At 43.5% G+C, this 23,744-nt stretch overlaps 2 protein-coding genes across 3 annotated transcripts in view; both read right to left on the reverse strand.

Annotated features, from left to right (window-relative positions):
- The window catches only part of LOC115379654 (cyclic AMP receptor-like protein A), a 59,867-nt gene extending 42,903 nt beyond the window's left edge, over positions 1-16,964 (reverse strand). Inside the window, exons 1-8 of one of the 2 annotated variants that reach the window (XM_030080450.1) lie at positions 16,744-16,963; positions 13,924-13,976; positions 13,030-13,084; positions 10,423-10,479; positions 10,227-10,287; positions 5,561-5,648; positions 1,254-1,343; positions 628-666 (exon numbers count right to left, since the gene is read on the reverse strand). In XM_030080450.1, coding sequence (XP_029936310.1) covers positions 628-666; positions 1,254-1,343; positions 5,561-5,648; positions 10,227-10,287; positions 10,423-10,479; positions 13,030-13,084; positions 13,924-13,976; positions 16,744-16,824 — 524 coding nt within the window. In that variant the 5' untranslated portion in view covers positions 16,825-16,963. Of the gene's footprint in view, positions 1-627; positions 667-1,253; positions 1,344-5,560; positions 5,649-10,226; positions 10,288-10,422; positions 10,480-13,029; positions 13,085-13,923; positions 13,977-16,743 lie in introns of both variants that reach the window. The other variant, XM_030080452.1, reaches the window with a different exon arrangement.
- A 3,860-nt stretch (positions 16,965-20,824) lies between these two features.
- LOC115380114 (mid1-interacting protein 1-B-like) lies at positions 20,825-22,981 on the reverse strand. The gene is made up of 2 exons (XM_030081173.1): positions 22,826-22,981; positions 20,825-22,571 (listed from the first exon to the last, which is right to left on the reverse strand). Exon 2 carries the CDS (start codon positions 22,194-22,196, stop codon positions 21,702-21,704), a length of 495 nt encoding a protein of 164 aa, XP_029937033.1. The 5' UTR covers positions 22,197-22,571; positions 22,826-22,981; the 3' UTR covers positions 20,825-21,701.
- Between the last annotated feature and the right edge of the window lie 763 nt (positions 22,982-23,744).

Below are 23,744 nucleotides of genomic sequence, written 5' to 3' on the forward strand. Positions count from 1 at the left end.
GACACAGGCTCAGCGCTTAGCACGGCTGATAGCGGTGTGTTGTTCCGAGCACGAGCGTGTGTGTGTGTGTGTGTGTGTGTGTGTTTGTTTATTTGTTTAGCAAGATTGATTCCCTGCTGATGCTGCGAGCAGCAACACGATTACCTTGGCTCATAGCGGAGTGCGTGTGTATGCATGTGTGTGTGTGTGTGTGTGTGTGTGTGTGTGTGTCTGCACTGGGGGATTGGCAGAGCCCTTCCAGACTTAGGGCCAGTTGCAGAAAGCAGTCGACAGGCATAATCCTTCATAGCCTTCCTAAACACTTAAACACACAGCGTAGCAACTCCTCTAAATCTGACAAGGCAGAGGCAGACATGGACACACACACACACACACACACACACACACACACACACACACACACACACACACACATGACTTGGCCAAGCACCCAGAGGAAAAAAAAAATAACACAGAGGCTCCCCCGACATGCAGCCCTTTCACTTTTCTCCGCAGGGACAGATCTCCTCCCCTCCCTCCCTCCCTCCCTTCCCCCCGTCCCTCCCCCTCCTCCTTCTCTCCCTCTCTCCTTCCCATCACTCCCTCTGGGGGGAAGCTTTGACGGCAGGGCTGAAAGGGTCTACTTACATCCCAAATCTCCAGGCTACGTGATCGTCTGTGATCCAGCTGGGAAGAGAGAGCGAGAGAGCGAGAAAGGGAGGGAGAGAGAGAGAGAGAGTGGGAGGGAGAGAGAGAGAGAGAGAGAGAATGTTAAGGGGGGTTTTCACAAAGGAAAGAGAGAGAGAGCGAGAACGGAAGACAGACTTCTGTGACTGCGGAGGGGAAAAAAACTGTGCAGCTGTAGCTATTAATAAGCCGCGAGTGGAAAGCGAGAGCGGAGCCCAGAGATTAAGGCTCTGCTCCAATTCTCGTTCCGCCGCCGCCGCCTCCTCCTCCTCTCCTCGGCCTCTTCCCCTCGCCGCGCCACTTTAACCACCCTCCAAACAAATAATGCCTTTCCCATTCACACGACGCAGCGAGAGAAAAGAGTGCGTGCGCGGGGGTTTTACTGTTCAAAGATGCGCCGATAATTGCCAATGTTTATCGCATAAAAACTTATGAGGGAGGGAGCCTGTCGGAGCGCTGGAGCCAGGCCAAGGCGAGGGGGGGGCGGGGACTTCCTCGAACGGAGGGGACGCTGAGGAGGAAAGCTGATTTCGACATGCTGTCAGCAGCTGAGAAAGCAAAGCGATGGCGTTGTAAGCCGGACTCACCACCAGGCGCCGGCCGGCCCGTAGTAGCCCTTGAGCAGAGGCAGCGAGGCCATGAGGAGCGGCACCCCCCACGCCGTCAGATGGTACCACCTGAAACAAGGGAGACATTTGTTTCATTACAGGCGCCGCGACCGGGGGCATCTGCACTCCTGAGTGAAATCCCTATAACCTAAATTGACTCTTTTAACTTCCTCAGTTCTTCCGGTGGCTGGGCGCCGACTTCAGGGTTGTTTTTCAGGTGCAGGAAAAATGCCTATAAAGCTAGAGTGCCGGTTGGGCCTCGGTAATATAAACCATAATTACCCTCTATAATAATATGGGAACGATGATGATGAGGAGAAGATGGCTCCATCAAAACCAAAGACAGTTGTTCATAAATGATATTATGGATCCTTGAAAGAGGAGAGGGTAAATTGCAGAGGAAAGGGGGGATGGACCAAAAGTGCATAGCTACTCGCCTTGGGGTGACACCCTGAATTTGACACATGGCCTGAAACTAGCTCCCAAGCACCAACCAAACGCCTGGACGAGTATGAGAAATCATACTGCCAAAAAAAAAAAAAAAAAAAAAAAAATTCACACAAATCCTCACACTGCAAAAAAAGTCAAAATCTTACCAAGATTATTTGTCTTATTTCAAGTAAAAATGTCTTATTTCTAGTCAAAATATCTCATTAAACAAGTGAAAATTGTCTAGACAAGTTATTTCTGAGCTGATCATGTCTTATTTTAAGTGTAATGAGATATTTTGACGAGAAATAAGACATTTTTGACTTGAAATAAGACAAATAATCTTGGTAAGATTTTGACTTTTTGCAGTGCACATTGGCCAGGCTGCTCTGATTGGACCCGTCTGCAGCATTTCATCGTGAATCTGCTGAGTGTGGAGCGGAAACGCTGACTTACATGTTTCTGTGAAAATCACATTTGGATTGATATACATCAGTCAGCTGTCCAAAACAATGTGGCAACACATTGTGGGGTAGATAAAAATAATAATAATAATAATAATAATAATGTGGAATAAAATGTCTTGCTTTTCATTTTCGTATCGTGTGAAAAAAAAAATTTCCTTCACCACACAGCGGCTCATTCAACTAAAGATTAGTTACAAACCCTTTTAATATCATGATATTGTTTCTCTGAAATATCACAATATTCAATATTATCGCGATCAAATTGAGGGGTGATTCACCCGACCTCAAATTTTAAAATATTCATTTATTTTATCTTATTATAAATGTATCATTTAAATGATAATAACTTTGATAGGCCTAATAATCAAAATCCTTGTGTGGTCAAAATTACCTATACATGCTATTACTAAGCTAATCACTGTGAATATGTTCATGTTCAGTGCTTGTTCATATTTGTATTTTTTTTCCTATATTCTTTTTTTTATAATGTTTATATTGCTTTTTGCTATTTATTATCTGTTTATAATGTAAATTATGCATCATATCTTGCTATCCACTTTGCTGCTGTAATGTTTGAAATTTCCCCACCGTGGGACTAATAAAGAAATATCTTATCTTATCTTATCTTTTATGTTCAGCTGTTATATTGGTAACTTGTCACTAAATTGTGAAAACAGTTTAACTTTTTAATCAAACAGTCAAGACTTGCACAGTCATCCAGACTCTGCTTTGGCCTCGCTGTGGTCCCGAGACTTCAGGTGGCAATCCGGGGATTTCAATATTGCAGAAAACACTGCATATGATCGCAAATGTCATGATATTAAATATCAGCGGCTGCCAGCCTGAGCCTAATAGCGATGGACTGAAATAACCTACTTTTCGAGGGGAAAGAGGTGAAAAAGAAAAATTGGGGAGGCTCGTCCTTCCCTTCCTGTCTGGACCCGCCTCCCCTGGTTTAGATGCAGGGAAACATGAAAAGATCAAAGTAGTTAGGAAAAATCGCTGTCAGCGAGCAGGGGTTACTGTGTGTGTGTGTGTGTGTGTGTGTGTGTGTGTGAGAGACAGATGAGGTGTGCGCTCCAGTGTCTTCGGGTGTGGGCGTCGATACTTTATAGAGCGTACAGCATCGCCCGCTCAATAGAGTGGAAGTCCTGGCCTGACTCGTTCCAAGTGCGGTCAATCGAGCGGTGGCAACACGGCTGACACACACTCAATCCCCTCTTGAGACACACACACACACACACCCACCGACCGACACACATCCTCTCTCTCTCTCTCTGGCTTTCGCTGGGGCCTCGTTCGCCCCCTCCCTTCCCTTCCTCCTCTCCGTCTGATGGACAGTAGTGTGAGAATGTGTGGGAGGTGGTAGAGAAAGATAGATGACTGGTGGTGTAAATAGAACAGAATGGTGGGTGGGAGAGAGACAGAGAGAATGTATATAGATCCAGAGAGAGAGAGAGAGACGGTGAGAGAGAGAGAGAGAGAGAGAGAGAGAGAGGGAGAGAGCGTATGGTGGTGGGAGGAGAGGATACAAATGGTGAAATCAGTGCTGCCAATCTGTGGCGTGCCGATGGGGGAGGAGGCTTGTCAGGAAATCAATGTCGAGTGCACACGCGCTCTCTCTCTCTCTCTCACACACACACACACACGCTGAGACACGCACACACACACACACAGCGCGGCACGTACCCCGCCGCACACTCGCAGCGTTTTGAGAGGGAGATGACGAGGTCCGGAGCGCCGCACAACATGGGCTTAATGAGGCACAGCAGGACTGCTACGCTCTGCATCTCGCACACACACCTACACACACACACACGCACGCACGCACACACACACAAGCTCATATAGTATTCTCTCTCGAGGCTCAATCTCTTTTTTCTGCTCCCTCTGAATTCGTTTGCCACACACCACCACTTCTTTCTCCTCCTCGGCTTCATTTCTATCCTCTGTGCGCGGCATATTCAGCACGCCTGCCTTTATTCCACACACACACACACACACACACACACACACACACTTCCCTCCTCTTCCCCTCCACCTCCTGCACCCTCTCCTCCGTCCGCTCTCGCATCATCACAATCCATCCTCCGTTCTCCATTTCCTCTTGGCAATTCGTTCATTCATAAACCATCGCACGGCGCCTCTGCTTTGGCTGCGCGAGTGTGTGTGTGTGTGTGTTTGTGTGTCTGACTGTGTGAGGGCGGCCGGATGCTGGGCGAGGGAGCGGAAGGGGGGGAGGGGGGGGGGTAATTGTGCATGCATGCGCAGCCACACACACACACTCGCCTGCGTAAACACACACAGCTTACCTATGCGCGGCTGATCCAGTCGGGTGACAGGCCCCCTGACGCCCTTTCCTCGCCGCGCTCCAATCTATTAAAGTGCTGCTTTTTTTTTTTTCTTTCCTTTTCTCTGCGCCTTGCTTTTTGCCGCCCGTGTGTGACTATACACACACACACACACACCTCACTCCCTCTGGACCCATGAGAAGTGTGCGGCTGATAAGGCGCTGAAGCGGAGCGATTTCGGCCCCCCAGCCGGCCCCTTCCCTGCACCCATAAAGCCGTCTCCTTCTGAGTTATACCACCATTATATTGTCTGGCTTATCGCTAATCGATGTGGGGGAACTCCCATGGGGGGGGGGCACCTTCCTTCTCCTCACACACACACACACACACACACACACATCTGCAGGATATTACACAAACACACTTGACTTTGCACACAGTCGCCCTTAACTTGCTCCTTTTTTTTTGAATTCCCCATAATAAACGTGCATGACTTTTTTTTTTTTTTTTTTTTTTTTTTTTGGCTTCATGCACATTTGCGTGTGCTCGTGTCAAAAGCTCCACGCCAGGCATGTAAAACACACAAACACACACACGCACACACACATATACGCACACTCCACACTCACGCCGGAGAGGAGAGGAGAGCACTCATGGGAGTTTGAGCGACAGAAACACAGAGCCACAAAGCGTGAAGATGGGGTGCACACATACACAAACACACGCACACACACACACACACACACAGAAAGAGAAAGAGAGAGCCACACACCCACACACTTAACGGCTGCCACTCTCTCCCTTTTCAATTAGAGCGTCGGCTGTCTGGAACAGAAAAGGGTGGGGGTGTGGAGGGGGGGGTAGTGGTGAAGGAGGGGGCTGTAAATGCTCTGGGGGCAGACACATGCTCTGGCAGTCCAAACACACACACACACACACACACAAACACATACAGGAAAGTGACTGGTGGTTTAAGGTGCGAGGCAAAAGAAAAAGAGATATCCATACAGGGAAAGGAGACGTAAGGGACGGAGAAAAAAAAAAAATAAATAAATAAATAAAATGAAATAAAGGAGTAGTCCGCCACTCCTCCACTCACGTCTCGTATCGGCTGGTGCTCGTCTCCCGGACCAGGTTGAGGTACAAGTTCAACGTGATGAGGCAGACCCAGGCTAAGGCACTCCAGTCTGCGGAGAGAGACACACACCGAGAAAAACAGCAAGGTCACAACACAACACAGCTCCCTGCCACGAAACATGCACCTGCGAGTGTGTGTGTGTGTGTGTGTGTATCGGTGTGTTCCACTTGTATGATAAATGAAGGCCCATTCTGCAGTAATATGAGGGAAACCTGTGTCTTATGGTGATGGATGAGAGGGGGAGCTCGGAGAGAGATAATGATGAACTATGGAAAAGCACGGGCAGATAACGCAAAAGTGGGGGCGAGAGAGGAGAGGGAGAAAGAGAAAGAGAGAGAGATGGAGAGAGAGAGAGAGAGAGAGAGAGAGCGGGGTGGTGCAAGTGTAAAGGAATTGAAAAAGGAAAAGAAGAAAGAGGAGAGGAGAAAGGAGAAGGAAGAGCAGTCAGCAGAAATGGGGAAGGAACGAACGAAAACTCGCTTCCCTTTCTGTCTTCATATTCAGCCCTCTTCCTTTGTGTGTGTGTGTGTGTGTGTGTGTGTGCGTGCGCGCGTGTGTGTGTGTGTATTGTAGTTGACAGGACAGGCAGGACCAGACGTCAGAGTGATGGATTCTTGCAGCCGCATATTCACCATTCTCTGTTTCACGTAACAAACTGACACACACACACACACACACAAATACAGAAATACACAGTCGCATTTTTTACACTCAGCCGCAGTGAACTTTTGGATTAGCGTGTGGTGACTAAGAGAGAGGAAGTTTGGCTTCCCCTGTCATTATCCCAGTCAATCACCATCAGTCTCTGTGATCGCTGCACGTCTTACATAACCAGACAGAAGCCAACACCGCAACAAATCTCCACGTTAACTCGTCATTATTCTTGGATTCAGAGGTAAAATCTGGTTTTTCTTCAAACGAGTAAAAAAAAAATCTGCCAGCGGGATGAGATAATCCCACTTATTTTCAAGGCTAATCAACTTGTGTCCATAATTTTCTTAAACCAAAGTTGTGTCTCAAATCGCGCACTGCAAATACCCGGATGTAAACTCAAACCGGTCAAACAGTTGAGTGAGGAACGATGGACTACCTAAAAAAGCTGAGTTGACTTTTCGTTTTACAACTGTTAATATGTCACTTTATTAAGTTTTAATTTTTTTTTTTTTCAGGCGAGAAAGTAACCACGTCGATTCCAAATATGTGGTCAGTTTGTCCAAATAACGTCTGCTTTGAAAATTCAAGCTAGCGGTTGTGCAAAGGACAGTCACTTCCGGTTGTTTCCAAAAATAAAACTCGAATACCTTAGAAGCAGTTGGTGATACTTTTATTTTGAAGATAGGATGTGTACACGTCTACTTCTGGATAATTTTACCACCGAAAACCAAAGCCGGCCGCGGCTCCGGTCGGCATCAGGCTGGCTCCGGTCGGTACCGCGCCCACCCGGTCGGGTCTGCCGGATGTGACAGGTGAGCGGCCGGTGCCGCGGTCGGCTCGCCTGATGCCGACTGTGGCGATCGTCATTTCCGGTAAGTGCACAACGGGAAGTGCGCCAATTGAGACATCCTTCACTAGCTGGGTTTCCATCCACCTATTTTTATTCGCATTTTCAGAAATTGCAAAAAAAAACTTGGATGGAAACGCCAGAAATTCGAAAAACGGCCGAAAATTCGCAAAAAAGTTTTTACACTCGGAGGGGGTGGATTTCTCAGCGTATCGATAAAAGAAAATGCGACTTTTTGCTGTGGAAACAGGTTTTGCGAATAAACGATGACTGGACCGGATACCACGTCACACTTCTACGCTACAGTCTTATTATTAGTTGTTATTATTATTATTAGTCTTTTATTCCTTATTTAGGATGGGTCGGTACGAAGTTAGCGCTGCCAAAATAGTAGGCAGACTTCTCCCAAGAGCCGACAAGTTCAGCAGGAATCTGTCCATGATCAGCTGTTGAGTGTCAGCTGAGTGTTTGGCTGTGTCCGAAATCACTCACTCACTCCCTACTCCCTCTATAGGGAATTCAGTGTTGTTGTTGTTGTTGTTGTTCAGTGGACACAGACGCTATCTTATGGCGTCATCTCACGGCACACTCTCCTCTCAATAATCGCAAAACAAAACTAATGGAAACAGGCATAAATTCGCATTTTCTTTTGCGCATTTGGACAAAATTCGCTCAAAAATTTCGATATATTTGGATGGAAACCCAGCTACAGTCGAAATCCGCGCACTGTGCCGGTAGGTGTACTGTCAGCTAAGCGTACTTACAGACAGTGCACTAACGGAAGTGCGCGATTTGAGACACACCACAAGTGTCATTTGTACGCTTATTCTGCCCGATTTCAAGATATTTATGCGTGTTTGCGGAAAGAAATCCTGAAACTTCTTTGGAAACAAGTGGGATTATCTCACTGAACGTGGCAGATTTTTTCACTTGTTTTTATATAAATCCTCCTGAGACCCAGCCTATTCCATTATGTCCTCTGTAGTGGACATCAATTGATCATCTATATCCTTTTACTCATTTGAGCTATCCTCTCAAGTCCTGGTGTACAGAGGACATCCAGGCCTTTCCAATGATATCTCATGTGATAAGGTGGGATGAGGGGAACACCCACTTTCTATTGAGCCAAAATGGCAGCTGCAGAAAAACACACGTCATGAAAAAAGAAACAGGAAGTCAAATATTGTTGAGCTATTGTTTTTTTACTTATGAAAATTATGTATTTTCTTGTTAATGGCATTGATTGTCTGTAATTAATTATCTGTGGTTATTTGATTGGTTTTTTATTTAAATTTAAAATTATCTGTTTTTTACAGTAAAATCCACCACAGTGGACGTACTGTAAAATCTAAAATAAAAATATTTTTGTGAAATTCTAAATTGTGAATTGTTGTTTTAACTCTCAATAGACAAGAAATCACAAAAAAAGTTAAATTGGAAGACACTTTTTTTTCCTCGGGTCTCAGGAGGATATAAATAAATAACATAGAAAACGAGAGTTTGACACTGCATGTGAGACCAAATGACTTGTAAGAATGGAAGCTTTAACGTGACATGCACAGCTCAGTTTCACCACCTGTCCGGGCGCTGCCCCCCCGTGCTGCCGTCCTGCTCGATTCCAACTACATTTCATAAATTTTTATTGGCCTGAGTTAAAAGCGGAGTCGCTCGACGCAATCCCGCCGGACCGGACGCTCGGCAGCAGAACAAAGTGGCTGTTCGGCCGGTGTTTATGTACAGCCGCTTGCCCTCAGCTTGAGGATCCTAATGATAAACCGAGGTGACACGCACCAACCCTGCAGCACTAACTCACTGCCCATTACCCAGTATCTGCTTGCGTGTGTGTGTGTGTGTGTGTGTGTGTGTGTTTCTGCCTGTGAGACCAATAAAACAGCCCTGTGAAGTGTCTTATTAGCAGCCAGTCCTAACTAACAATCCTAATGCTAATCAAGGCTAAAGGGGGCTTTAATTGCAACAGAAACCAGCAATGCAAATAAGACACGTTTTCACGGCATAAGGTCTTTCTTTCCTGCGCCGGGGAAGTTTATAAGTGCGCTAAACAAGAGTTTTATGTAAACCGCACTCAAATTATCGACCTTGATTACAAAATGAGGTGGCAAGAGGAAAGGTGTCCCATTCCTCCTGATTGAGAACCTGCATTTTTGTCTTGATTTGATTTAACTCAATGGACCCAATCTGGTCTCAGGCATCATCACTGGCAGAAAATCATTTCATAACACAGGAAGTGATGAATCAAACAGCACAAACAACTCAAATACAAACTTGCAAACTACACAGCAGTTGTATATTTTTGTGCATTTGCAGCATTAAATGTGCCGTGCGTAGGAGTTTTACTGTCCCATTGCAAAAACAACCCCAAAAAAAAAAAAAAAAAAAAAAACAGATCAGAATACATCTTTTAGGGCTGCACAATTAATTGAAAAATGTGGAACCAGTGCAATATGAGCTACTTCAATTTCCAAATCGCATCAGGCTGCAATTATTTTATCAGCGCTCAAAATGAGCTCCTAAACATGGCATTATGATGCTGAGCCAAATGTCTGGCTTTTAAATTAAATTGCACATTATAAAAAAAATAAATAAAAAAAACTTTTCTTGTATTCATACGCAGCAAATGTTGAGCAACAGCATGAGTTTTTCCATTAAATTGTTTTTTGTTTACTGAAAAAAAAAAAAAAAACACAAAAATACTGAAAAATCTGTCCCTGGTATGCTGTATTTCAGCTTATATCCCAATTGCAACAATGAACAAAATAATCAGTATATGAATATTTGTCAGTATTATGCAGCTGTAATATCTCTGGGGGTTTGACAGAGGTGTTGATCAATACCAGCCCGGTGACTGACTGAGATTTCTGGCTTTCAAAAAAACATTCAAGCGTGTACTCTGCTTTGGAAACAACTCTCTTACTCGCACGTTCAGCTGCTACGAGACAAAGACCGGCACCACACGCAGAGAAAAAAGCAGGATTATTTTGCACGGGGATACAGTTACATTATGTCTTCACGAGACGTTTGACGTTGGATCTCTGCTCTAATTAACTATCTTAGGCGTTCTATTGTGAAAAGTGTCTCTGAGGCTCATTCATGGGGCTTTTATCTTACCAAAGTAAGTCAACCACCAGGCCTGGAAGTCACACAGGGATTTCTCTGGGTGGGATTCACCCTGGGGAAGGAAGGACAGCAGAGGGCAACGTTTTCACAAGCCCGGAAAAAAAGCTCTGATTGTGTGTGTGTGTGTGTGTGTGTGTGTGTGTGTGTGTGTGTGTGCGAGCGTGTTGAATCAGACAGAGTGACTCACCATGACATATGCTATGCTGTCAAAGAAGGCTGCGACTGTCAGGCTGAGAATCATCTTCTGCACAGGGAGGGAGAAAATGAGAGGGAGGAAGGCATGAGACGGGATTCTCTGACGAAATATTTCCTAAAACGACGCTGCTGTGTGTGTGTGTGTGTGTGTACGTGTGTGTGTGTGTGTATTCACTTACGGAGAAAGGCAAATTACACACCAAATGATCAAAGACGCGCCTGAGAGCTTGGCATATGGCATCCCTAGTGACGACTCTATCAAAATATTGGAGGGGACAGACTCTCCTTAATTCCCTTTGTACAACCTGAACTCATTATTATTATTTTTTTCCCCTTCGTAACAAGGATCAATAATCTGTGCACTGTGGAATTTCAAGAGGCTGGTTGCTATGCAGGACAACTATCAGCCATAACCCGAGTTCACCCATAATGGAGGTGCTTACAAACTGCGGCTCTCATCCACCCTCAAGGACACGGACGTGCACGTTAGGGCTGGACGGTTACTCAAAATGTTGGTGCAATCGCAATATATAAATATAACATCCAAACTGCAGGAGGTGCACTTTCCGGTAAAGGTCAAATGTGTAACAAAATAGCATTATAAATTAAGTATTGTGGCGCTACACAGATCGTGACCTACAAATCCTATTCTTCCAGATGTAACAAATAGCGCTGCAGCCATTTCAAGCAGGAGAGGCTGAAGTGAAAATACACCAGAGATTACACTGCCGAGCGAGATAACATTGAGCAAAAGATTTGGGGATAGGCTCTTGTGAATGGAGAAAGGGGAGACGGTGATCCCTTAAAAAAAATGGTCGTATTCTTCCCCCGGAGCCTTTAAGAGCAACGAGTCGGATCTGAAATGACGGCGTCGACGTGAATGAATGACGTGTGTATCGCGGGGTGACGACCGGGTGAGTGGGCAGAGGCTCTGATTGGCTCTCCGAATGATGAACTGAAAGGCAGGTGAGCTTGTGGGGTTTCACTAGAAAGGAATAGAGACAGAATTACAGATGAAACCGGGGAAACGAGGATGGTGGTGATGAAGGCAGGGAGAGGCTCATGATAGGCCAATGAGATGCGAGGAGAGAGAGAACGAGCGGCGCAGGTAGTCTCCCTGTCTGAACTTACTTATTAAACTGCATTGGCTGATTAATCAATTAGTCAATCAACAGAAATTTAACGCATTGTACTTCTGATAATCGATTCATCGTTTCATTATTCTATCAAACATTTTCTGGTTGCAGCTTCATAAATGCTAAGATTTGTTTGTTTTTTTTCTCCATTTCTTATTGTTATAAAATGAATATTTTAGGGTTTGTTTGTTTTTTTTTGTTGTTTTTTTTGTTTTTTTCAGCTGCTGATCAGACTGAGGAAGCAATGTGAAGACATGACTTTGGGCGCTCCTAATTTTCCCCGAGCTGCTGTCATTATTTTTGACACTTTTTAGACTAAATAATTAATTGAAAAAAAAAAAAAAAGAATCAATTAATTACCAATGTAAATGATCAGTAGCTACGCTTGTAGCAAGAAAACATGTTTGTGTGTTACCACAGAACTTGAATGAATCTGTGTTTGGTACAGCAAAAAAAAAAAAAAAAAAAAAAAAAAAGAACACATCTTCACTACTGTCATAGTTTTTTTTCAGTAAGAATGAAAATTAGGAGGCAAAAATGATCATTCCCAGTAAATGAATCATAACTCATATCGTTATCACAATAGCAACAGTTTTGTTTTGTTTTTTTTTAACACCACATCATTCACCCCAACACACACACACAAACACACACACAGAAAACCTATGATCGATTTGTGTCCAGCAACGACCCCGGCTGTGGAGGAGGAGGAGGGCGAGATAGAAAAAGAGCGAAGGAGGGCAGAGAGCACTAAAGACTATCGACTGACAGATAACCTTTGTGAGGTACTGGAGGTGAAGAGAGGGCTGATGTGGCGGTGGGGGTCCGGGGGCGGGGTAGAGGGGTGGGGGGGTTTGTGGAGGGGGCGCCCGGTCCCTGTGACCTGATTCTAAACACTCTGTGGTCCAGAGGTAATAGGATCCGTCAGAGCCCCACGCTAAGCTGTCATTTACTTCAGATTAGGAGGATAACACCAAGCGCTGCTCAACCTGACAGACTGGCTGGACAGGCTTCAAAGACACACACACACACACACACACACACACACACACACAAGCGAGTGCATCCACACACTCACACCTCAAAACATTACTAATGCATGTCAGAGAATCAAAACCTTTCCAATCAAAGATAAAAACCTATTCATGTAGAAATCTGAATGTAACTCGTATTCATTCTCAGTGCAGCTTCAGCCTGTAAGAATAATGCCAGTGAGTTCCTTCAATTGGAAAGGAAAAAAGCACAAGACAGCAGTCATTATCAGAGACAGACCATGAGTCAATTAGCTCCGTAATTGATTAATCTGTGCATTTTAATTGTGTTCAATTATGCCAAGATTTGTCATGGCTAATTGAACAGATTTCCTATGGCATCGAAGCAAGCAAAAACACACACACACATGCGAGCATACACACCAAGCACACCAGTATACAGTCCCAAACATACATACACTATAAATTTACCTGAGCCAAAGAGTGATACCTGCGCAGCAACCAGATCACAAACAGCATGAAAAAGCTGCGGAGAGAGAAGGGAAACGACATGTGAGGCTTTTCTTTCTGATTACAGGGGCGACAGTTTGAGCCGGACAGGCCGATTCCTGCTGTAAGGATGTTGTACCGTACTGGACGCTCTTAAATAGGTCATAATAACACTGCAGCATTTATCCCTGCAGGTCCTCCAATAACCATTAGTATAACTGCCTGCATTCTCAGCCTTTTTTCATCTCCGGGAAGCAAGCGGCTGTACTTTGAGCCACGGACAACACCTCCGCGGAAGCAGCGCCTGTTTAAGATGAGACTAAAGCAGCCGGCGTCTTTGTCATTTTGCTATTCAGCCGAGGAGCTGCTCGGCAACATTCAAGGTAACAACACCAGTCGCCGGGTCTGGTTTCAAGAGACTGAATTACAGTGAATCACTCAGTTTCATTAGAGAGGCGCTGACGCCACTTTTCCAATATGGACACAAAAGCAAAGTACTGGAGCTGCTGTCTAATTTAGAGCACTGGGACCAGCCACTGCGTTTAATGAACAACAACAACGACTTAAATCCTTACTTTGTTTTCACTGGGCAAAAATTGACATGTAAGCTATTCTACTCTCCATTAGAGTGATCTATTCTTATAGTTTTAATAGTGAAAAGGGCAGAAAACCAAGGCTTTAACTTCAGATGTGTTATTCGTGGCTCTTGGCGTCAGATTTTGGTAATGGGAAATTAACAAATGTCTGAGCCCAATATCCAGTGTGCATCCTTGCATTTCATTCAGGCTACAGCCGTTACAAGCACAGTATGTGGGGTGTGAAACAAATGTCAAGGATACAAGACGCAATTTAGCACTAAAGAAGGGAGATACTCACCATCCTACTAAGGAGAAGGTGCCTGTTGCTCGCTTTACTGTTAAAATCACCACCTGTGAAACAGAAAAAGGAGATTAATAATACATTAGCATTCACATGGAATCAGAATCTTTAAAATACAAATCTTTCATGTGGTATCATGATTGTCCTTTTCCTCAGGATTTTGCTCGTGCTGCATTTTAGTAAGACTGTGCCTCGATGCGTGTTTTATGTTGTCTGAAACTGCTTTATTTTCTGCTGCCATTCTTTGCCAGGTCTCTCCTGAAAAATAGATTTTGACCTTAATGGGACTAACCTGGTTAAATAAAAGTAAAATAAAATAAAAATACAAAAGATTCCTGAGTCTGGTGAAAAGTCTGAAAATCATACAAAAGATATTTGCAGAAACCCGGAATGAATCATGGGCTTAGAAATATTTGTTTTAGAAGACTGGTGTTTGTTCAAACCTCTTTTTGCGTTTTTTGTGTGTGTGTGCGCGCACAGGTGCGTGTGAACACGTGTGTGCTTTAGGGAGCCGCAATAAAATGGTATTTGCACAAAGAGCAACCCAAGCGGCGGGTAATTTTTTGTTAACAATCACTTGACAAACACCTCAGCCTTGCACAGATTTTGACAGCTGCAAATACTTGAGGCCTTTCTGAATGTTATATCCACCTGCATTTGACCCGTTTTAAACACACTGTAAAACAGAGAGCATCGTTAAATGAAACTAATCTGAAACTAATCTCTGAGAGCCACTCAGAGAAGAGTGAGAGAGAGCGAAAGAGAGAGCGAGAGAGAGCGAGAGAGAGAGTATGAAGAGAATGAGAAATGTGTTAGTCAAGCAAGCTCCATACATGCAAGCCTCAGGGAAATTAGGAGGCCTGGCAGGAGTAAAGCATAGAGTTTTGCATGCAAAATAAAGTGGGGAATTTCCATTAAGTGCAGTGCAGCATCGCTGCCACAACCTTTCACACACAACCCTAGGTAACAGTCAGAAAAAGGAGCTGCCTTTGACCTGATTGCAATTGACAAATTCTAATTGCTTCTCTGCAAGCATGCTGCCGTGCCATTTAATGACCTATGTAAAAACAAAGGCACAAGCAACTGAAAAAAGCCAAGAAATCCAAGATGCTACCTTTATAAATATAAAAACCAGTGAATTCCTGGCAGCTTGTCCCCACACCAACAAAGTTAAATCAGTTAAACCTAGTCAAACATGTCAAGTTAATTTTTTTTTTAATGGGATGTATATACTGTATACATGTGGAAAGAAATGGCAAATCTATAGCGTCCTTTAATTTAAAGGACCAAGCACTCAATTTAACAAACGACCAACTATAACATGTTCACACAGACCGGCTCAGCAGTGCAGAAATATGCTGAGATTATGGGAAAATCACGCAAATAATTTAAACAAAAGACAGATCAGCCTGAATTAATGAAGAGCACTACAGCAGTGGGGGGAAAAAGGGAATCAAGACTTAAATATGTAATGTCATGATGCAAAATGAAAAGGACCAACAGAAATCAGTTTGGCTGTCGAGTCTATACCGATGAAACTGTTGATTACAAGAATGCCGTGCATGCTGGCTGAGCGCTGGTCATCCCTTGAGGTGTGATTCTTCAAAGCCGAGAGTGAAAGGGGGATGGCGCAACAATCGGGGGCATCTGGATCTGGGTTAGTCAGACAGTTTACAGGACAGTGTGATCGATTGCTTGCAATTACTAATGTGACTGACTGCTCGGGGTGGCCAGCATGGACCCAAGGCAGGACAGCATTACTGCAGGATTCCTCATCAGAGTCTCTTAAACTTTCACCCCATTTTTTTGTCCTGCTTTCATCCTCAATACGGCACAGAGAGCAGATGACAATTGTACACAGAGCTGCTTCTGGCTCCAAATCGCTGCCTACCACTTCCACCACCACCCATGAATCGATCTAGTATTTCTTTAGTAACTTAAAATATTCAAAATATGAAGGAAGTACTAATAGGTTATCATTAGATGTGGGTGATACGGACAAAATCTAATCTTAAAAATACCTTGGACCAAATACCTTGATTTCGACATGGTGATGGCAGTACTGTGGGGGAAAACTGCTGGTGCATATTCACAAATATATGCACATGACATTTTTGATAAACACTCATTGCTAATGCGGGTGTGGCTGCATCACTTTAATGTAAATGCAGCCTTTAAAACCAGGAATAGAAAACACCCTACCACATCCAAAACCCCCAGATAACAATCAATCACAGTATCAATATAGAATCGATACAATGCCCGGCTCTAGTTATCATTATACATCTTATACATAAACATTCACTCTCTCTCATACACACACACACACACACATACAGGTGCATCCAGTTTACATTAGGATTCACAAAACAGGTCGCATTATCACCTGTAATCGTTTCATGATAAGGAGCTCTACGACGTGGCTTATCTCTTTTTTCGTGTTGAACTAAACAAACTCAGTGCAAACCACAGTAACACCGCAGGCGTGCCTATGTGTGCTCAAAGGCACGCATGATATTCAGCTAGCCTGAATGTCCGATCAGCTGCTGTCATGTCCAACAGGCCGGTTTAACACGCAGCTAGCAGCCACATCAAGGTAATCATCCAGACGGCTCAGCTAAAGCGTTTAACACCGGGACCCGGGCGACACTCAGCCCTTATAAGTCACTTAATCGATCGACCAATCTGTCAGTCGGGAGATAATCGATTAGGGTGTGGTAAATAACTACCAACGCCAGCTAGGGCAGGTAAGCTAGCAGTGTGTGTGGTTAGCTAACAAGCTAACGTCACCGCCGAGGCCACTTTGACGTTACTTACACATCGATAGTCGTCTGAAACTGTGTTAAAAAATACGCAGCGTGAGTCGTTATTCAGTGACTTTGAGCTTGGACCCTCCATGTCGAGCAGCGATAATTACATTGATTTTTTTTTGCTTGATATGTATATTTTTTGTTTTGCTACACGCTGTCAACTACTTCCTGTTTCTACGGGGCGTACCGAGGGACAAAAAGGGTTCGTCTGACGCCGAGCGTAACCGTAGACGCTGTTGATGGGCCTCCACAGCTGTTTTGAAGACTCTGGCTTGTGCAGTGAAACCATGCCTTTGTAACCTTAGAAACTGCACTTTAGCATTAATAAAATTAACGGTGTTGTCACCCAACAGAGGCAAAAATAGAGTCTCAAGTTAAATGCCTCCTGATTAAAAACAGCAGTGTTGTCGGACGTGGGCAGACTGGAATCACACACACAAGTAATCATCCTGGGAGAATGAGATCAGTATTCACTATTTAGTCCAGTAATTTTAGGCCAAAATTGGGGTCAACCTAGGACAAATTGCAAACTCAACTGATTTTGTATCCTCAGTTTGTCCTGAGTGAGGGGAAAAAATCCCAAGAAATCCTATTGGTGGAAAGTTTTGAAAATCACCTATTTAGGACCACATATTACCAATAAACACTGTTTTTAACACACAGGGGAAAGGGTTCAACATTTTACTTTCAGATATCACTATAAAAATTCACAAGTTGATTACACACATCAAGACAAGAAAAAAAGTTAATTACAAGTTCTTTGAATTATTCTGTTTACACATGCATATCACACATTATCTGATTTGATATGCGCTAATAAGGAATATAAGGAATAAATGCCAGAACAGATATTTAAACAGTGAATTAAAAGGTTACTATATATATAGTAACCTTGAATTAAAAGGTTACTATATAACAGTGAATTAAAAGGTTACTATATATATATATAGTAACCTTTTAATTCACTGTTTAAATATCTGTTCTGGCATTTATTCCTTATATTCCTTATTGGAGCATATCCAATCAGATAATGTGTGATATGCATGTGTAAACAGAATAATTCAAAGAACTTGTAATTAACTTTTTTTCTTGTCTTTGTTTGTGTAATCAACTTGTGAATTTTTATAGTGATATCTGAAAGTAAAATTTGGAACCCCTTTCCCGTGTGTTAAAAACAGTGTTTTTTGGTAATATGTGGTCATAAATAGGTGATTTTCAAAACTTTCCACCAATGGGATTTCTTGGGACTTTTTTTCCATCACTCAGGACATATTGAGGATACAAAATCAGTTGAGTTTGCTTCTCTTGCAATTTGTCCTAGGTTTTTTCATAAAATGACTGGACTAATTTCTATGTTCATTACTAATAGAAAGTAATATGTAGCACTGACACAAACCAGCACAACAAGCTCAGCTGTTATGTAAGCTGTGTACTGTGTACCAAGTGCTACTACAATAACAGCAACATACATTGAAAGGTGACTCTGACACTTCAGCCAAAACATGCAATCCCCCTTGCACCAACACACACAAACATAAACATGATGTCCCACCGCCCTGTCCACACCCCCTGCACCTCATTTCCATGGGACTTTCACAATCTGTTGTGGGAGAGCAGAGTAAACACACACACACACACACACACACACACAATCTATCCCTCGCTTTGTCAGCTTTCCTCTTGTATCTGCACAAACACTAAAAGTAAGGCGTTTTTATTTTTTATAATTCTTTTTGAGGTAAACAAAGTCTGTGAAAATTGGTGTGCTACTTTTGCTTGAGTTTGACCTGCAAGCACAAAACATGTGAGCTTGATTTTAACATCTCAAACGCTCCAGTCGAGGACCGGGCCCTTAACCTTGCTGCATTGAGCCAATAGAAAACACACTGGTTTTTTTTGTTTTTTTTTTTTTGAGGAGAACAATCTATTTAAAACTTGAGCGATAACCCTCAGCAATTATCTTGCATATTTGATCATTAGCTTATCTCAGTGGGTGGTTTTCGAAACCAACGGCCCTATCTACAATCGGAGACAGTAAGGCATATCACCTTTGTCCTAAATGTGGATAGCAGAGCCTGCAGGGAAACGGCACAAAGACGAACAAAACGACACCACTGACTAGTTTTCCTGCAAGCTTTTCGAGGTGTGTCTGCGCCAAAAAACTATTTGAGGATCTTTGCATCATTTGCAAGACAAAGATTCACATTTTTTTCTTGCTGATCAACAGAGTATTAGAACAAGTGAAGATACTTTGAACATTTGTCATAACTGGAGTCATTGATTAAGAAATGCCAAAGTGAGAAGTCACGTTGGAGTGAAGTAGATCCTGTATGTTTTTGATACATTTCAAAGGAAAATACACTATAAAGACAATCTTAAACTCCTGATCCCCTCCAGTATCACCTGCACTGCTCAGTGTCCTCCTTAGCACATGCATTGATATCTGTTGCTGTGACTTTTTGGTATGATGAATGCCTTTCTATTTTATCAGGTATTGTCTGCCCAGTCAATCGGAATGTGTGAAATGGAAAGACAGGTTTTCAGGTGTGATACTGGGTTTCATTATTGTGCTGTGTGGTTTTCTTTGTGTATGTGTGTGTGTGAATGTGTGTGAGAGAGGCCACATAAAAGGCGAGTGGGTGTGTAGCATGACCTACTGTGACTCTGAAGCTCCAGCTGCACCCGTCACCCTCGGTGGCCTTTGAGGCAGTCAGTGTCAGTTGTCCCCTACAACAATGGGCAATGAGGCAAAACATCCATGTCCCTCTCTCTCTCTCTCTCTCTCTCTCTCTCTCTCTCTCTCAGTGCCATGGAAATGGATGACACTGAAACAGCACGTCCATGCCTGCATCCGCACAAACAGAAAGTCTCCCTCATCCACTTTCTTTTCTTCCACATTATATTTCAACATCAAATAAAATAAGCAAACATGCCTGCTTTCATTGCAGGTCTGTAATTCTTATGTGTGCACCTTCTTTTTTTTTTTTTTTTCTTTTTTTTTTTTTTTTTCAAAAAATGCACCCCAAAATTCATATTCTAATGAAAAACCAATGGTGCACCCTGATTATGAGTGTTCATCATTCTCAAATGAGCAGCTATTACATCTTAGCCAGAGAAGATCTGGTTTAGACAAGCAGATGATCAGAATGACAGGAATGAGGAAAAACATAAGCGTTTGAAATTGAGAGGTCTTGGGTCAGTGTGCTTGTCACAAAGTTCAGCGTAGCTCCACAGGTCTTGCTCCAGGCTGAAAACATGATGGCAGGCTCTGCTCTCCGTGTGCTTTTAGAGTTCAAGTGGTTTGAGGATGAACAACATTACAAGCAGCATTCCACAGACAACAGGTAATTTTGACTTCACCTCCCTCTCTAAACAAGCTGAAGGTTGACTGAGGGCAAAACCAAAAATACACACCATGTATATACCAATGTTGCAGTTTCAAAGACTTTAGACCAAATATTTCTCAGTTTACCTAAATAATTCTTATGTTATTGCCCTTTTCTCATTTAAGAAAGTGTCATCTAAACAGAGTTATCACATAAAAATATCAACTTTAGCACTGCCAAACAAGAGCATAAACAACTTGAACATGGCACACATGAAAACATTGGTTATGTTAATCTGTTTCTGTTCTACACTGGAAAAAATGTATGGCTGTTGTAGAGACTATAGTAAAATGCCTGCATGCCTGAATTGCATCTGATTGGCAAGAATTTGTACATGCTGTTTTACATGGAATTCATTAAAATAATCATTTCCACTGGGAAGATACCACCCTTTTTTGAGGCTGCAGAGTGAGCCAAAGAAATACTGAGGGGTGCAGAAATGTCAAGATACTCCAACATGTCTGCAACTTGCTTTTTGGCAAACAGCACTGTTTAACGAATGTTTGAATGGACATTACAAGTTTATGCTTGTAATGTCTGTTGATAGCAGTTAATAGTAAGACAAGCAGAGACCAGTCAAAGTATTACACATACACTTTCTATAAATCTAATTCAGTTTACAGCAAACAAACATGTATTGCAATGCCTAATTGCTTAAAAAATATGTTCTTCTATGAAAAAAAGAAACCCATAACAAATTGATTCTGTTCATTAAAAAGTTTATTTTAGAAACAGTACAAAAACAGGAGTCATCCATAAAAAAGCTCTTGCTCATATTGACAGCTGGATTTTAACATCTCCGACAATACATTGGCAACAGCGACAAAACAAAAGTGACAACAAAGCATCTCATGGAAACCTTCATGATTCTTTGCACAAAAGAATTATCAGTTGATTCCAGTTCATTGATCATGTAGGGCATTGGGAGATCATGGGCTACAAGCAAGCATGCAAGCATCTGCCTCCTTCCATTCAAGCACAATTTAAAGACACAGACACATCAAAATAATGTAAGTAGCGCTGGTCATACACAGACAAACACATCTGAACACACTGACATCATTAGCATCATTGTAAAAGCTAATTCTTACATCAGTATTCCCCGGTGGGGTGTGCCAAATAACATGTCTTGTAGTTCATGCAGGCTACTTCTGCAACTTTGCAGCAACATGCTGCTCTCCAGCATACAGTGTGAGGTAATAAATTATACACCATTTAAATAGGCTACACATATAAATACGTTTCATCTGTGAGTCACAGGAGCTGAAGGCGTGGCGCATCCAGCTTACTGTATAGAGTGCAAAATATCTGAAGGAAATGAAACCTGTGCATTCAGTACACAGCTGCTCTCTGTGGGATCAACACCTCAACTGTCCATAGCATAAGAGTAGACCAACACAACACGGGCCTGTAGACAGGAGAGGCTGCCTCCGCCTCTCTACCATTCAAATTCAAGACAGTGAATTTCATAAGTAGGGGGTATACAGCTTATATTGATAATTCAGTTCAGATGGATTCCTTATTCCAGTAATAAAGTCACTGAATATGGGAGGGGCTCCAGGTTCAGGGGGCTCTGTGCTTATTGGCCCCATCCTCCGATACCAATCTCCTGTTTGTAGCGCTTGGTGAGAGAGTTGGCCTGCGTGGTCAGCTTGGACAGCACCCCGTGCAGCCCGGTCAGATGGTACTGGAACTGCTTCTCCAAATCCTCCTCCTCGTCGTCGTCGTCGTCATCGCCGTCCTCCATTGATGAGGAGGAGGAGGTGGATGCAGAAGAATTCACGCGGGTGATCTTCATGCTCTCCTTGCGCCTCTCATCCACCGCGGCGCACCGGACCCCCCACTCGATGTCTCTGCGGATGGACTTGAGCAGCTGGTAGTAGCTGTACATGTCCCCCTCGTCCATGTCGGATTTCATGGAGCTCAGTTCCCTGTCCTCATCCAGCGGGACGTCCCGCAGCATGCTGGGCACCATGATCGTCTGGTCCATGTTGTTGACAGCCCCTATGAAGCGGTTCATGGCGTTGAAGAGGGAGTTTTTCTGGTTGGGGGTTTCTGTAAGCTGCATCATCATCCTGGCGAGGAGGTTTTCCCTTGGGAACAGAAGTGAAAATGAAGATCCGCGTTGCTTGTCAAATGCACAGGACAGTTTTTTTTTTTTTTTTCCCGTGTGTCTCCTCTGCTCTAATTCTCGTCTAATCGGCTTAAGGATACAGCGGAGATTGGCTGCCCAGTAATTCGTGTCAGGCAAGCTTCGTTGATAGTTAGGCACGGATTGTTTTGGCTGTTATTTCCCTTGATGAGTCGGCGTGCCGTTCTCGGTCTTTTCTGCCTGATGGAGGTCTGAGGGTTCTTCTTTATAGAGCAGGTGGTTTCGTGTTCAAGGGCGGTCCCAGAACCGGTTTGTCAAGGTTTTCTTCCTCTGCTGTTGTAACCGGACCCCGATGACCTAAAATAGCACAGGCAGCAGAGATGTTTGGCACAGTTACTACAGGAGGAGTGCACTCAGAGTGATAATTAAGGGATATCCAGCTCCAGAAAAGATACACGTGTATGCAAACATGAAGAGGTAAAAAGCCCAGAGTCCATGCCCAAACATTTGGCTCGACGTGTTTCAGCGGCGTCTGAAGCTATGCCGCGCGTAATTACGCACAGCAGTCCTCGTTCAGTGGTCAGTACCGTCTCATCCCACAAAACACTTACCCTTCTCTGTATCTCCCTTGCTGCTGGCATATGTTGTCTTATGGTGAAAGAATGGCTGGTATTACATCACCACATCCGCAACGCATTCACCACATCTACCACATTCCGTTCCGATGAGCCAGACAGCAAGACAGGGTGAGGCCTGATGGAGCGGACCGGGTCATGAATATTCATGAACTAAGCCATCAGCCCACTGCTCGGGCTCCTACTAAAGCCAATCAGATGTCCATATGCATTTTTTCGGAGGCGGGACAAACTTGATGTCCAATGGCGAGGCACCGTGGAATAGCTCTTGTGGAAAACAGAGGCAACACGTGGTAAAGTTCGCTAGATCTCTGCCTAGTTATTTCTTATGGACAGACTTTATGTCTTAAATCACCTCTAAAAGGTGGTTTCTAACATTTGCTGTCATTTTGACTAATTGTCCTCAGTATCTACCACAAGTAAAAAAAAAACTGTACTAATCCTTGATTCATTTTTATCATGTAGTGTCATACAAAACATCACAACAAAACAATAACCCATTAATAATATTCTATGGGAATATTATGGGAATGTTACAGTGCTACCATAGGAGATTAAAAGTACCATTAAATACAACAGGGTCATAATAAACTCATTGAGAGGACATGCTGGAGGTTCTGATGTAGGAAAAGTACAGTGATTTCTCCTCTGGTCTAACATTAGATTACACGTATAGGAGCCTCTGACTCGACAAAGTTGTCAGATTACAGTTGCAAACAAGCTGTTCCACCAGCAGATGTTTAGGGTGTTTATGAGACTGCATAGCTGATCCGTCTTGTTTCTTCTTACCATGCCGGTGAACGGGGACTCCCACACAGACCCTGAGTCAGAAATAGCCCCTGTTCACGCTCACATCACATGCACATGCAGCAGAGGTTATGCTGGAGCAGCTCTG

Source organism: Myripristis murdjan, chromosome 21, assembly GCF_902150065.1.
Source record: "Myripristis murdjan chromosome 21, fMyrMur1.1, whole genome shotgun sequence".
Lineage (NCBI taxonomy): Eukaryota > Metazoa > Chordata > Actinopteri > Holocentriformes > Holocentridae > Myripristis > Myripristis murdjan.